The sequence below is a fragment of the Pimephales promelas genome, chromosome 2 (genome assembly GCF_988280905.1).
Source record: "Pimephales promelas chromosome 2, fPimPro1.hap1.1, whole genome shotgun sequence".
Taxonomy (NCBI): Eukaryota; Metazoa; Chordata; class Actinopteri; order Cypriniformes; family Leuciscidae; genus Pimephales; species Pimephales promelas.
Genome location: NC_142770.1, coordinates 757,199 through 772,832, shown reverse-complemented (window position 1 = coordinate 772,832; position 15,634 = coordinate 757,199). Strand labels below are relative to the sequence as shown.

Below are 15,634 nucleotides of genomic sequence, written 5' to 3'. Positions count from 1 at the left end.
CAGATCTTGTTCAGTGATTGTAAAAATCAACATTCAGAGTCTCTGAAACTGACATAAAACTGCTGGTTAGTTACCTGAACGACCATAGTACACACACACACAGAGCTGAAATCAGTGCCCGCAGGCGGAAAGTTTTAAAACACACATAAACACACACACTGAATATAGTGTTCATCAGTCTGTATCATAATAATGAATCACGATTAAATTCCATCTCTGTTACTTTGAGGATGTGAGTGTGTGTGTGCGCGTGTTTATTCATGTTATGAAGGGTGTGACGCTGTGAGGAAGGGTATAACACACACACACACACACACACACACACACAGGTGAGCGGCTCCTGAAATAAAAGCCAAACACACACGGCACACACTGCATTTGAACACTTCACACACACAGAACTACAGCTTTCACACAAACACACACACACACACACCGGTGAGTTCTTCGCTTTAACATGGTTAATTAACCCTGGCTTGAGTGTGCTTCAGTTGTGCTTTAAAGAAAGTTGTGTTTTATCCGTTTAGATCGAGATACTGTCCGGATGAAGACGTGGATTTTTCTTTCTTTAGCAGGTTTGTTGGTCAAGCTTTTAATCATGAAGGTTTTGGTCATATATCATATTATGAACATCATGGGGTTTTTTTTTTTTAAAGATAATGATATTCTTCATATGTTATGTAAATGTTATGCTAATAATTCAGTACAATGGCACGTGAGTTCTGCGTGATTTTACCGTAGTAACGTGTTGTGTTCTGGTCTCCAGCTCTGTCTGGTGAATTTTACCGTGATTTTACCGTAGTAAACTGTTGTTTTCTGGTCTCCAGCTCTGTCTGGTGAGTGTTACAGTAATTTTACCGTGGTTAAGTGTCATGTTTTGGTCTCCAGCTTAGTCTGGTGAGTTTTACCGTAGTAAAGTGTTGTGTTCTGGTCTCCAGCTCTGTCTGGTGAATTTTACCGTGATTTTACCGTAGTAAACTGTTGTTTTCTGGTCTCCAGCTCTGTCTGGTGAGTGTTACAGTAATTTTACCGTGGTTAAGTGTCATGTTTTGGTCTCCAGCTTAGTCTGGTGAGTTTTACCGTAGTAAAGTGTTGTGTTCTGGTCTCCAGCTCTGTCTGGTGAGTGTTACAGTAATTTTACCGTGATTTTACCGTAGTTAAGTGTTGTGTTCTGGTCTCCAGCTCTGTCTGGTGAGTGTTACAGTAATTTTACCGTGATTTTACCGTAGTTAAGTGTTGTGTTCTGGTCTCCAGCTCTGTCTGGTGAGTGTTACAGTAATTTTAGCGTAGTAAAGTGTTGTGTTCTGGTCTCCAGCTATGTCTGGTGAGTGTTACAGTAATTTTACCGTGATTTTACCGTAGTTAAGTGTTGTGTTCTGGTCTCCAGCTCTGTCTGGTGAGTGTTACAGTAATTTTACCGTGATTTTAGCATAGTAAAGTGTTGTGTTCTGGTCTCCAGCTCTGGCTGGTGAGTGTTACAGTAATTTTACCGTGATTTTAGCATAGTAAAGTGTTGTGTTCTGGTCTCCAGCTCTGTCTGGTTAGTGTTACAGTAATTTTACCGTGATTTTAGCATAGTAAAGTGTTGTGTTCTGGTCTCCAGCTATGTCTGGTGAGTGTTACAGTAATTTTACCGTGATTTTACCGTAGTAAAGTGTTGTGTTCTGGTCTCCAGCTCTGTCTGGTGAGTGTTACAGTAATTTTACCGTGATTTTACTGTAGTAAAGTGTTGTGTTCTGGTCTTCAGCTATGTCTGGTGAGTGTTACAGTAATTTTACCGTGATTTTACCGTAGTAAAGTGTTGTGTTCTGGTCTCCAGCTCTGTCTGGTGAGTGTTACAGTAATTTTACCGTAGTAAAGTGTTGTGTTCTGGTCTCCAGCTCTGGCTGGTGAGTGTTACAGTAATTTTACCGTGATTTTACCGTAGTAAAGTGTTGTGTTCTGGTCTCCAGCCCTGTCTGCGCTGTGTGTGGCACAGCAGGACTGTGCTCGAGGCGCTTGTTACCCGCCGATGGGCGACCTGCTCCTGGGCCGAGAGCAGAACCTGCGCGCCTCCTCCACATGCGGTCTGATGGGGTCAGAGGTCGTCTGCGCACCACACGGACAGGTGAGGCGCTGTTCTTTAAGAAAATGATGACACAAAAAGTCAAAATGAAAATAATTACCAAGTTGAAATTATAACGTCATAATTATGAAATTAAAACATCGGAATTATATATAAAAAAAAAAAATTCTCACTTAAAAGTAATAATTATGACATAGAAAGTCATAATTTCAACAACATCTTCATAACATTTAAACATATTTCCCTCTTAAATTCCCAATACAGTTATTATCATGATTCCAAATTGTCACTAATTTGTATATAAATTAGCAGAAATATAAATATATATATATATGTGTGTGTGTGTGCGTATATATACATATATAAATAAATGTGTGTGTGATTTAATATTTATTTTACATTACAGTAATGAGAACGTAAGGGGTAAACGTGTTAAATTGTCATGAAAATAATATCATAACACAAAAATATTTGTCTTCACTATCTTTATGAAAATAACATAAATGGTTTGTATGACTTTAGGGTGAAATAACTCGAGGGTTTTCGTGACATTTCATGTCTGGTTATTATGGTACGCTAGCAGCAGTTTTTTAGGCTGATTCATTTTGAGTTGAACGTGTTAATTCATGTTATTGCTGATGGTTTGTAAAATGAAATCACACAGACATTCTGTTCTCATTAGGACATGATGAGACGTAATAATAAACAAACTCAGATTCCCCAGCCTGAGGCGACGCTCATCATATGTTACATGTCAATGATAATTAAACACATTTTAGCTCTATAACCTTACTTTATGACTACTAACTCATTTGTGCGTGTGTTTATTTGAGGAGAAACATCTGAGACAACGTTGATACTAAAATGTATGGAAGCCCATTTGCCAAACAAAATCATAATTATGACAAAAATGTGAAATTTTGACTTAAGACAGAGAAAGATTTTTGTTTAGATCTATGAATTCCCTTGTCATAATTTCACATTTTGACTTCGAATGACATTATAATGACATAAAAGTCAAAATTATAAGATACTAAGTCATAATTGTGAGATAAAAAATTACGAAATTATGGTTTAAAAATTAATAAAATTAATTACTTAAAAAAAGTCAAATTGAAATTGAAATTATAATTGAAATTATAACTTCAGAATTATGAGATTAAAAAGTCGCAATTGTTACCCAAAATCTTGACTAAAAAGTCATAATTTTGACAGAAAGTTTTTTTTTTTTTTTAAGTGGTAATTAATACATAAAAGATCAAAATGACGCAGTAACTATAAAAGTCAAAATTATAACCCAGTATGCAATTTTTGTCATCATTTCGACTTTCTATGACATAAAATTCAAATTTGTATTTAGTACAATCACAATTTCACTTTTTTGTCATAATATTAATGACTTTTTATATCATAATTAAGATGAAACTAAACTTTTTTTCTTATGTGGAGAAATTGCTAACTTAAATGAGATAAAATAAGATATAGCCACACAGAGTCCAACTCAATGTCTCAATGTAAACAAACACACCGTCTGTGTCCCAGTGGAAGATGAAGTGTTGTCCGTGTGACTCGCGGAACCCCGCGGCCTATAACGCTCACACGATCCAGAACGTGATGTCCAGCGCCGGACCCAACCGATGGTGGCAGTCCAAGAAAGGTACGACATCAAAAACCACATCGCTGACGAAAACACACACCAATATTCTGTCAACCATTTTGTTTACGTCAGTATCACTTAATGTATGTCAGGTATTCGATATGTTCGAGTTCGGCTAAAATACATGTATTTAAAGGACTAACGAGAAGTAGCCATAGTTTTAAGTGTATTTAATGAATATTTCATGTTTTACTAAAACGACAAATTACATTCGGTCAGCGCATATTTTAACCTCTATTTTTTTACGATGCCAACGGACGATCTGTCCTGAGGAAAGTAACCATGACAACAGCAGCAGAGCGCGGGAAACACTGTTACGATCAGTGTCGACGAAACATATTGATTTATTATTACACCACAGAACTTGTGTTTTAAATACATTTAAAATAACAGAGGTTTATCGCGAGCACAGCAAATCTACTTTATGTTACGTGAAACGAATAAATGGCTGTAAAGTCACATTCATCACATTCATCATAAATGTACTCATCAAAGTCCTAATAATAAAAAAATAATAGTTAATAGTATAATATTATTATTATTATTTATTAATAATTGTTGCATTTCACTCCTAATTATGTGCTCTATGCTGTACATTTTTATTTGCTCTTTTTTAATATAATAACAGCAAAAGTAATATTTAAACAAATTATTTAAATGAGGTTTTATAATTATATTTGTTCAGTTAATGCCGAACAAATGTACTTTCTTTCCTATTTAGACTACCTATTGTTACCTAAACATATTCAGTACACACTTTTAATTAAACACGTCACATTTGTTCGTAATTCATAGATTACACAATACAATTTGATGGATATATGCCAGGACAAGCATGTTCGTGATTCCATCATTGACAGGTTTTCCGGTGTTAATGTGAGTTTGTGTGTGTGTGTGTGTGTGTTTATAGTGTTAATGTGAGTGTGTGTTTTGATTCCAGATGTGAGTCCGGTGACGCTACAGCTGGATTTAAATGGGATTTATCACCTGGAAACGGTCCTACTATCGTTTAAGGTATGCTGTGTTTACATACACAACTCTTCGTATGGAGCTCAATCGGGTCGATTAAGGCGTTTTCAGTGCGCTTGACCCGTCAATCCCATTACTAACAGATTATATGGTTGCATGTAAACGTAGCCAGTCTTTCTGTGATGTGAAAGAGTGTTTTCTTACGGGTGTTCTGGTCTGCAGGGCCCGAGGCCTGACGCGTTGGTCATCGAGAGGACCAGGGACTACGGCGGCTCCTGGGAGCCGGTCCTGTACATGGCCACCGACTGCCCCTCCACCTTCCCTCAGGTGAGCACGTCGCTCCCGGGACGCCTGCAGGACACCTACTGCTACACACTGCCCTCCACCGCAGACCAGCCCTACAGGGACCAGAAGGTACGAGCTTCAGTCACAACAAGAAAACCAGCATGATAAGACACTAAAAGTTGAATTTATGAGATACTTATGTATAATTATGAACTGAAAAGTCAAAATCATGATATATTAAGACAAAACGTATACATTTTGACATTCACTTATGATAATTATGACATACAAAGTCGTATTAAGACATAAAAAGTTTCATTATAACAAAAAGTTGAACTTATGATATATGTCAAAATTATGACAAAAACGGGCTTCCATATGTCGACAATTCTCTTCTCCTCAGGTTCACTTTTATCCTCTCCATCAGTTCTCAAACATCGATCTACCGAACGAATACAAAATTGAAGGTGAGATGTTTTGACTGATTAAAACTCCCAGATGTGATGATTGACAGCTCATGAACTGTGATGATTGACAGCTGGTGTGATCATGAACTGTGTTGATTGACAGCTGGTGTGATCATGAACTGTGAAGATTGACAGCTGGTGTGGTCATGAACTGTGATGATTGACAGCTGGTGTGGTCATGAACTGTGATGATTGACGGCTGGTGTGGTCATGAACTGTGATGATTGACGGCTGGTGTGGTCATGAACTGTGTTGATTGACAGCTGGTGTGATCATGAACTGTGAAGATTGACAGCTGGTGTGGTCATGAACTGTGATGATTGACAGCTGGTGTGGTCATGAACTGTGATGATTGACGGCTGGTGTGGTCATGAACTGTGATGATTGACGGCTGGTGTGGTCATGAACTGTGATGATTGACGGCTGGTGTGGTCATGAACTGTGATGATTGACAGCTGGTGTGGTCATGAACTGTGATGATTGACAGCTGGTGTGGTCATGAACTGTGATGATTGACAGCTGGTGTGATCATGAACTGTGATGATTGACAGCTGGTGTGATAATGAACTGTGATGATTGACAGCTGGTGTGGTCATGAACTGTGATGATTGACGGCTGGTGTGGTCATGAACTGTGATGATTGACGGCTGGTGTGGTCATGAACTGTGATGATTGACGGCTGGTGTGGTCATGAACTGTGATGATTGACAGCTGGTGTGGTCATGAACTGTGATGATTGACAGCTGGTGTGGTCATGAACTGTGATGATTGACAGCTGGTGTGATCATGAACTGTGATGATTGACAGCTGGTGTGATCATGAACTGTGATGATTGACAGCTGGTGTGATCATGAACTGTGATGATTGACGGCTGGTTTGTCCCTCAGTGGCGTCGGGCTTCACGGGTCTGCGGGTCAATCTGACCCGGTTGGGTCCGGTTCCCAGTTTGCCGGGCCGAGGCCTGAGTCAGTTCTACGCCCTGCGGGAGATGAAGGTCATGGGATCCTGTTTCTGCCACGGACACACAGACAGATGCAGAAGCCAGACCAACACACAGGTCACACAAACACACACACACACACACACACACACTGTAAAGCTCGTCAGCTCATGTGTGTGTGTTTGCGTTCTGCAGGTTGGAGGTGTGTGTGACTGTCAGCACAACACGGCTGGTGTGAACTGCGAGCGGTGTGACGACTTCTACAACGACCTTCCCTGGAGACCCGCGGAGAGCGGAAACACACACACCTGCAAACGTACGTCTGCGTCACGACGAATAAAAACCAAAACATTAGATCTCACGGCTAAAATCAGCAAAGAAATGGCAGAAGTGTTATGGCTAGTGTGTTATTTTATATAAAGCTTTGGAGATGTGCTGTACAACAGCCGGAGTGTGTCAGCATGTGTGTGTGTGTGCAGGTTGTGACTGTAATAATCACTCTGATCGCTGTCACTTCGACCCGCGGCGTTACGAGGAGACGGGCCGGCGCTCTGGGGGAGTGTGTGACGGATGTTCTCATCACACAACGGGACCCAACTGTGAACGCTGCCAGCAAAACTACTACCCGAACCCTCTGAGTGACATGAGGAGCCCCGACGCCTGCCTGCGTGAGGATACACACACACACACACACACACACACACGAGGATGATGATGCTGATGCAGGTGTGTCCTCAGGTTGTCTGTGTGACCCCGCGGGCTCCGAGAACGGGGGTCAGTGTGACGCGACAGGAGTGTGTGTGTGTAAAGCTAACGTGGAGGGCGATCGCTGCGACCGCTGTAAAGACGGACACTACAACCTCGACGCCAACAACCCTCGCGGCTGCTCCAGTGAGTCTCATTCAACACACCCATAATTCATAAATATTAAATTGGCAATAAATAGGAAATTATATTAAATATGGATTGCGTCAGATTAATTAAAAGTCTTTAGGTTGAATTTGTTTAACAAACTGTGTGTGTGTGTTCAGAGTGCTCCTGCAGTTCTGTTGGGTCGGTCAGCGGTGCGTGTAACCAGCTGACGGGTCAGTGTGTGTGTCGCGCTAACACTGAGGGTTTAGCGTGTGACCGTTGTGCTGCTGGTTACTGGAACCCGTCGTCGCCCAACGGTTGTCAGCCATGTGACTGTGACCGCAACAACGCCCGCAGCGCCACCTGTGACCAGGTACACACATCACACACATCACACACACACATACACACACACACACGCACAGGAGGTTCTTACGTGTGTTTCCTCGTGGTTTAGCGCACGGGTCAGTGTGTGTGTCGTCCTGGCATCGGGGGCCGGACTTGCAGCGGTTGCCCTGACAACACGTATGGAGATCCACTGATTGGCTGCAGACGTGAGTGTTTCCTGCCGACACAACGTTGATTCATTTTTTACACATCAACAGCTCACCATATTGTTAGTTAGTTAGTTAGTTAGTTAGTTTGTAAGTTAGTAACTTAATAATATTGTAAGTTAGTAAGTTTGTTAGTATGTTAGTTAGTAAGTTAGTTATATTGTTAGTTAGTAAGTTTGTTAGTACGTTTGTAAGTTCGTTAGTAAGTTAGTAGCTTTTAATTAGTAAGTTTGTTAGTAAGTTTTTTAGTCAGTAAGTTTGTTAGTTAGTTAGTAGATTTGGTTAGTAATTAGTTAGATTGTAAGGCAGAAAGTTAGTTAGCGAGTTAGTTGCTAGTTTGTAAGCTTGTTAGTCAGGAAGTTAGTAAAGTTAGTCAGGAAGTAGTTTGTTAGGTAATACGTTTTTTGTCAATAAGTTAGTTGGTTGCTATTAAGTTTGTTAGTTTAAAAATGAGTTATATTTGTAAGTTTGTTAGTAAGTTTGTTAGTATATTTGTAAGTTTGTTTGTAAGTTTGTTAGTTAGTAGGTTGGTTAGTAAGTTTGTTAGTATATTTATAAGTTTGTTAGTAGGTTAGTTAGTAAGTTTGTGAGTTTATTAGCAAGTTTGTTGTTAGTAAGTTTGTTAGTATATTTGTAAGTTTGTTAGTAAGTTTGTTAGTATATTTGTAAGTTTGTTTGTAAGTTTGTTAGTTAGTAGGTTGGTTAGTAAGTTTGTTAGTATATTTATAAGTTTGTTAGTAGGTTAGTTAGTAAGTTTGTGAGTTTATTAGCAAGTTTGTTGTTAGTAAGTTTGTTAGTATATTTGTAAGTTTGTTAGTAAGTTTGTTAGTATATTTGTAAGTTTGTTCGTAAGTTTGTTAGTTAGTAGGTTTGTTAGTAAGTTTGTTAGTATATTTGTAAGTTTGTTAGTTAGTAAGTTTGTTAGTAGGTTAGTTAATAAGTTTGTGAGTTTATTAGCAAGTTTGTTGTTAGTAAGTTTGTTAGTTTTGTAAATTAGTTGTTAGTAAGTTTGTTTGTCAGTTTGTTAGTAGGTTTGTTAATAAGTTTGTTAGTTAGTAAGTTTGTTAGTATATTTGTAAGTTTGTTAGTATATTTGTAAGTTTCTTAGTAAGTTTGTTAGTATATTTGTAAGTTTGTTAGTAAGTGTTAGTTAGTAAGTTTGTTAATAGGTTAGTTAGTTTGTGAGTTTATTAGCAAGTTTGTTAGTTTTGTAAATTAGTTAGTAAGTTAGTTGTTAGTTAGTATGTTTATTTGTAAGTTTGTTAATTAGTAAGTTAGTTAACAAGTTAGTTCTTAGTAAGTTTGTCAGTTTGTTAGTTGGCTAAATAACTAACAAAAAAGTTACATTTCAATTATTTTGTTTATATGTAGTATTTAATTCTCATTTACACGACATATTATATATTCTTATATCTTATAAAATTTACATTTATCTTATATTATATATATTCAATATTTAATGAATGTTGTGTTTAATACAATGTAATACTGAAAGTGTCCTTCTGGTGTGTGTGTCAGCGTGTGACTGCGAGTTTTCAGGCACAGAGCCGGGCGGCTGCGATAAACGCACAGGCTTGTGCCGTTGTAAATCAGGCATTACCGGCCCTCGCTGTGACGTCTGCGCCCGCGGCTATTGCGCCAGTTTCCCAGAATGCCCGGCGTGCCCGTCCTGCTTCTTCAGCATGAACACCGACCTGCAGGAGCTCACGCTCGGTCTGGAGCGTCTCTCCAACTCCCTGCTGTCCTCTGGTGGACGACCGACGTCTAGCGACTCGAGCCGCAGGATCCAGACGCTCCAGGACACACTCGCTCTGATCCAGGAGTCCGTGTCTGTCCCCCCGCAGTCCAGCCGCGCCCTGACCAAAGCCCTGCAGAGACTCAACACGCTCCGGTACACACACACACACTAACCCTACCCCTAAACCTACCCATCACACACACACACACATCAGCTAACGCTCTGCTCCTCCAGGTCTCAGATGGAGGGCTTGAGAGTGGATCTGCCGTCTGCGCCTCGGGGCCGAGAGCTGGAGCGAGAGCTTGACGAGCTGCAGTCGCTCCTGTCGTCTCTGAGTCTCCAGTACTTCAGCCGCAGAGACACCTTCACCAGCACCACCGGAACCACCAACGCCAGTGCGTATCAGTAGCGCATGATTCTTGATTGATCAGTCTGTAGCATGATCGCTAATTTAACTTTGGGTATCGTTTGAATTATATCAATTCCTAATTTCGATTCCAGTAAGGTAAAACAAAAAACTCAGGAATATGAGCGCTGTCACTTTAAGAGCTGCGGGTCCAATACACACGAGGACAGAAAGTATTGAAACGCTCACAGAGAAATCGATATTTAAATTTTATAACAAGTATCTGATTCCTGACCTCAAGTATTCGATTCCCAACCCTATCGAATAACGGAAACTGTTTCACTCTCAGGTGACTTCTACGCCATTCAGAAGTCGTATGATAATTCGACCGACGCCGTCAAGCGAGCCGACGCCACCATAGACGCCCTGAAGAAGACCGAGGGCGTGCGAGAAAACGCCCTGAGTGGCCTGGACGCCCTGCAGCCCGGAAACACCAAAGACCTGCAGAACCTGAAGACGGACCTGGAGACGCGACCCAATCTGACTCCCGCCGCCACCAAGGTGAGATCATCGCTGACGGGCAGAGCTACTTATAGAGGAACGGGTCTGTAAAGGTGTGTTTTATAGGTTTGTGGCAGTGATCGCGTGGAGCCCTGCACTCCGGAGCGCTGCGCAGGCGACCTGTGTCCTCCGGACGGAGCGCCCCCTTGTGGAGCGGAGGACGCATGCACAGGAGCACTGCCCAATGCCAACAAGGCCTTTCAGGACACCGACGAGGTCAAGGCCAAACTGCAGGATCTCAACGACAAGATCACTCAAGCAGCGGAGCAGGTACCACCAATCTTACTGTATCTTATTCATACCTATTACATACAACAACAAAAAATATTATAAAGAAATGAACGTTCACCAATAATGTTAACGAGTGAAAATTAAATTTGCTATTAAATGTCAAACAAGCCAAAAATTATGTTAAATAAAATTAATATTGGGAAACATAAAGATTGCACTTGTAAATATTTAATAAAAAATAAATTATTAATAAATATTTGTATTAATTGTCAGTAAATAAACAAATATTTAATTATAAACATTTCATATAAAAATAACAACATTTTGCATTCATTAAAAAAATATGAAAAAGTCACAATTATGAGAAATAAAAATGAAATTGTGAAATATAAAGATGATGACCAGCTGGAAAGACTCATAAGGATAGTTACATTGACTCACGTTGACGCTGACTCTCTGAAAACACAGATACAGGAAGCTGAAGATTCGGCCAATAGGGTGCGACTGTCCACTGACAAGCTGGCCGATCAGATCAAGCAGGTGCGAGCCGACGTGGACGGAGACCTGAAAGACACCAAAGACTTCATCAACACACTGAGGGACTTCCTGTCAGGTCAGTAACACACTCACACACACACACACACGTCATTGCTTTCATTTTATTTTGACAAGCTGTTGTAAAGCGCTGTAGTGTGTAGTGTGTTGTAAAGCGCTGTGTCGTCACCCGCAGAGCCTCACTCAGACCCGGAGCAGGTCCAGCGAGTGTGTGAGGCGGTTCTGGAGGCCCGGCTGCCTATGAGTCTGGATCAGCTGAAGCAGAAGCTGAAGGATCTGCAGGATCTGATGGTCTCAGTGCCCGACAGCAGCAGCGTCCTGACGACTAGCGGCCCGCAGCTGGAGAACGCCAGACGCCTGCTGGACGCCGCCCGCGACACACGGTACAGTCAACCAAAGAAATCCTTAGAAAAAAGAAAAAAAAACGATGTTTTGATTGAACATTTTTTAGACAACAGTCATAGAGCATTTATTAAAAAAACAACGAAAAAACATCAAAAATAAATAAAACTATAATAATAATGAAATTCTTTGAAAATTAAGTGATTTTTTTTACTGCAAAAAGTGAGGAGCTCTGTAGGCTATAGGTCTATGGTGACAGTCACAATCGCGCACCTGATTACACCAAACGCTACAAAAAATATAACTGCTATCTGCCACATAATGAAAAATCTTAACAAAAGCTCTCGTTTACAGGCTGTATTCTTATTTACTACTTTTGACCAGCCAATCTAGCAATCTAGGCGTTTTAAAACAACACACAAAAAACAAAATAGCCCAATCTGAAATAGGCTGTGTTGTAAGAAGGCATATAGGTTTATTTTCGTTTTGTTACATTAGGCCATTTTCAAATGCGTCAAGTGTACAAATAAAAACGTAAACATATTTAGAAAACACAATCTGAGTCAGCATGATAAAGCCGTTAAAAGGGCTGCTCACGTCTTTTGCGCGCTCAAATTCGATTTCAAATGTAGGCGCGCGATGTGCCCGCTCATAATGGAGCAACGCGATCGCGGTCGCCTACCTCCACAAAAATCTAGCCAGACAAAAGATTTGGACTTCTTGGACATTTTGTCGACTAAACAAGTAGCGTGAACTGAATGAATACAGCAAAACTACCTACCGGTATATCCCTTACAGAGCGCGAGCAGCAGCGCAGCCGGCCACAGGCGCGGTTCCCGAGCTATGTGTGTGCGCTAAACTGTGGCGCAGTTACTAAAAATAGCCTAAATTAAATCATTTAAAGTTGGGGATAAAGCATAGGCTAATTATATTTAGAATACAGTAATAAATAACTGCTTTATAAAGGAATAAATATCAAGGAGTAAATCATTGAAAATGAATTTCTATTGGTAAAAAAATAAATAAAAAAAAATGCGACTGGTCGACCAATTAGAATGTCAGTCGACCAAGACGGCCTAAACGACTAAAGTTGACAGCCCTACGGTACACACACACACACACACACACACACAAGACCAACTATTGTGGTAAAAAAAAAAAGTATATAAATGTTTATTTTTTTTAAACCAAGTACCTGACATCAGTAAATTAACAGGAAACTTTCATTTTGAGGTGAACTACTCCTTTAAGGGTTTTTCCCGTGCCGTGACACGCTAGTCATTTGTCAGTTGCGTTTTGCTTTAGTCGTTTCAATGTAAAAGTCTTCTCTGCTGACGGACTCACTCATAAAGACAGTGTTTTCCGACCATCTAACGGCGTAATAATGTAACGTAACTTCTGCTGCTGTTCACGGTCAGGGACTATTTTTCCAGCGGAAGGAAGGCTTTTAGTGATTTAACTTGAACAATGAAAGTTACATTGATACATGTTTTTTTGGCTTCAATATTTGTATTGTGTGGTAACTGTTTTATAAAAGCAATAAACTACTCGATTGCTAGACTACTCAAGCCTAACGCTGTATCGCGAATAATAGTCACTCTGCTTCGTGTCGTGCCTAACAACTCCTCGTGACTTATTCACCGCACCGCACAGCCTCGAGGACCTTCTTGCTTACAGATATATTTGTATTTGGCTGATGTTCTTGACTGGTTATTTCTGCAGAGACGCAGCGTTTGGCATCCAGCAGGACGGCGAGAGTCTTCTGAAAACGATGAATGAAAATGAGAACATTTTCGATGACCTAGAGGACAAAATCCGGCAGAGCGTCGACATCGCCGACGACGTTAAGAAAGACGTAGAGCGGGTCAGTTCGAGTCACGTGTGCGGAAACAACGGACACGACCTCAGAAGTCAAATTAACCTGGATTTTTCATCTCTCTCTCTCAGATAGAGGACCTGCTGGTTCCCGCTGAGCAGGGGATTGTGGGTATTTCAGGGCTGATGGATGAGATTCGCCCCCTGGTGGACACGCTGAGGAACGATGCGGCGACAGGGACAGCGCTGGCGAACGAAGCTCAAGATCAGGCTAACTCAGCTGAAGACGAGGCCGACCGGGCCGCACAGGTACTGAACACACACAACAGTTCACGTTCATTTGTGTAGCGCTTTTCACTTTTCACAAATAGCTTTACAGAAAGTGCACGAGTCCAAATTACAGTTTACTGTTATCAGTGGAGAATGTATTTCTGAAATGTACATTACAAAATCACAGTTAACTAAAAATTACACTCACTAGTCATAGTTCGTAATGGTTTAGTTAGTAAAGGCATGCGTGTGTGTGTGTGTGTGTGTGTGTGTGTGTAGGCCCTGGAGGCTTTAAAAGACGAGTTCGAGCGGATGAAACGAGCCGCGGCTGAAAACACTCAGGCTGGGGAAGATGGTGCTCGTTTACTAAAGCTACAGGAAGAGGCGGAGTCTCTGATGACGGACACCTCTGACATCATGAAGGCTCTGATAGGTAACGCCCACAAAACATCCCATAATGCCATTACCGATTGTGTGGTTTGTGAGCGATTGCGATACATTTTAGAGAGATGATGTGAACAAATCATTGAATCAGAGCTCGGAATCAGTAAATACTCATTTGAATCACTGACTCGGTTCATTTGAATCAATTAGTGTATTCAATTGACTTGGTGAATCGATTTGATTTTTATTAATTCAAATCTGTGAATCAAATGAGTCGATTCACTGACTGGTGGAATACTTTAGGAGGAATCGATCCACTGAATCAGAGTCAGTTGAATGAAATCAACTCAAACACTGTTTTTGGTACTAAAGGTTAAATTTTAAATGCAGTTTATAATAAAATCAAAACATCCATCGCTTAATATCATGCACACATTATAGCTCATGTGGTTTGTGATGATTGCAAGACATTTGTTGACATTTTAGAGTGATGATGCAAACAAATAATTGAATCAGAGTTCTGAATCAGTAAATAGACTCATTTTATCAACAGAATCAGTTCATTTGAATCAATGAGTGTATTTGATTGAATCAGTGAGTCGACTGAATTTATTCAATCAAATATATGAATCAAATGAGTCGATTCACTGACTGTTTGAATAAGTTAGGGCGAATCGATCCACTGAATCAGAGTCAGTTGAATGAACTGTTTTTGTTACTTTTTGTATACTAAAATCAAAACATCTATCCCATGATGTCATGTACACACATTACCCATGATGACCGCTCGCGTTTGTCTCTCAGATAAAGAGGCGTCCATACGGCAGCGAGCGACAGAGATGGAGGAGAACGGCTCGCGGTTGACCGGTCTGGACGCTCAGGTGGAGAAACTCCGTGACGATATCCGCTATAAAGTCACCAGCCTGAACATGTGCCAGGGCTGATGACACACACACACTCACACAACACTGATGACACACACAACAGTAACACTAATAATGACACACAACTAACACACATCAGTAACACAGTGTCTCCATAAAGGTTTTGTGAGCTGCAATGTCTACAGTGGACAACTAGCATACTAAATAGTGCTTACTAACATGAGTATGTTTTGATGAATAAAGCTATGAACAATTTTTCTGGTTCCGTGTGTTCCCTGTCGTATGGTAGATCTGGTTCCGCGAGTTCCCCGTCGTACGATAGATCTGGTTCCGCGAGTTCCCCGTCGTATGGTAGATCTGGTTCCGCGAGTTCCCCGTCGTACGGTAGATCTGGTTCCGCGAGTTCCCCGTCGTATGGTAGATCTGGTTCCGCGAGTTCCCCGTCGTACAGTAGATATGGTTCCGCGAGTTCCCCGTCGTACGGTAGATCTGGTTCCGCGAGTTCCCCGTCGTATGGTAGATCTGGTTCCGCGAGTTCCCCGTCGTATGGTAGATCTGGTTCCGCGAGTTCCCCGTCGTACGATAGATCTGGTTCCGCGAGTTCCCCGTCGTATGGTAGATCTGGTTCCGCGAGTTCCCCGTCGTACGGTAGATCTGGTTCCGCGAGTTCCCCGTCGTACGGTAGATCTGGTTCCGCGAGTTCCCCGTCGTACAGTAGA

The 15,634-nt window shown here is 41.1% G+C and overlaps 1 protein-coding gene and 1 long non-coding RNA gene across 2 annotated transcripts; one reads left to right on the top strand and one right to left on the bottom strand.

Annotated features, from left to right (window-relative positions):
• The first annotated feature begins 260 nt into the window (after positions 1-260).
• On the top strand, positions 261-15,170 carry lamb3 (laminin subunit beta 3). The gene is made up of 23 exons (XM_039682138.2): positions 261-438; positions 528-575; positions 1,953-2,107; positions 3,608-3,722; positions 4,663-4,736; positions 4,914-5,105; positions 5,380-5,443; positions 6,331-6,500; positions 6,579-6,699; positions 6,863-7,051; positions 7,122-7,274; positions 7,415-7,608; positions 7,693-7,789; positions 9,308-9,680; positions 9,762-9,922; positions 10,223-10,434; positions 10,501-10,704; positions 11,134-11,278; positions 11,396-11,603; positions 13,285-13,426; positions 13,510-13,686; positions 13,927-14,080; positions 14,836-15,170. Exons 2-23 carry the CDS (start codon positions 545-547, stop codon positions 14,973-14,975), a joined length of 3,471 nt encoding a protein of 1,156 aa, XP_039538072.2. The 5' UTR covers positions 261-438; positions 528-544; the 3' UTR covers positions 14,976-15,170.
• Positions 11,139-12,436, bottom strand: LOC148995684 (uncharacterized). The gene is made up of 3 exons (XR_016169329.1): positions 12,344-12,436; positions 11,390-11,624; positions 11,139-11,229 (listed from the first exon to the last, which is right to left on the bottom strand). It is a non-coding gene; the product is annotated as an uncharacterized LOC148995684 (long non-coding RNA).
• Positions 15,171-15,634: the final 464 nt, after the last annotated feature.

What these genes read in the sequence shown, in the direction of transcription:
- lamb3 (XM_039682138.2), top strand. Translation starts at nt 545, where the DNA reads ATGAAGACGTGGATTTTTCTTTCTTTAGCAG. An exon ending in GATTTTTCTTTCTTTAGCAG is followed by an intron (nt 576 to 1,952) that starts GTTTGTTGGTCA and finishes TCTGGTCTCCAG; the next exon opens with CCCTGTCTGCGCTGTGTGTG. An exon ending in CACCGGAACCACCAACGCCA is followed by an intron (nt 9,923 to 10,222) that starts GTGCGTATCAGT and finishes TTTCACTCTCAG; the next exon opens with GTGACTTCTACGCCATTCAG.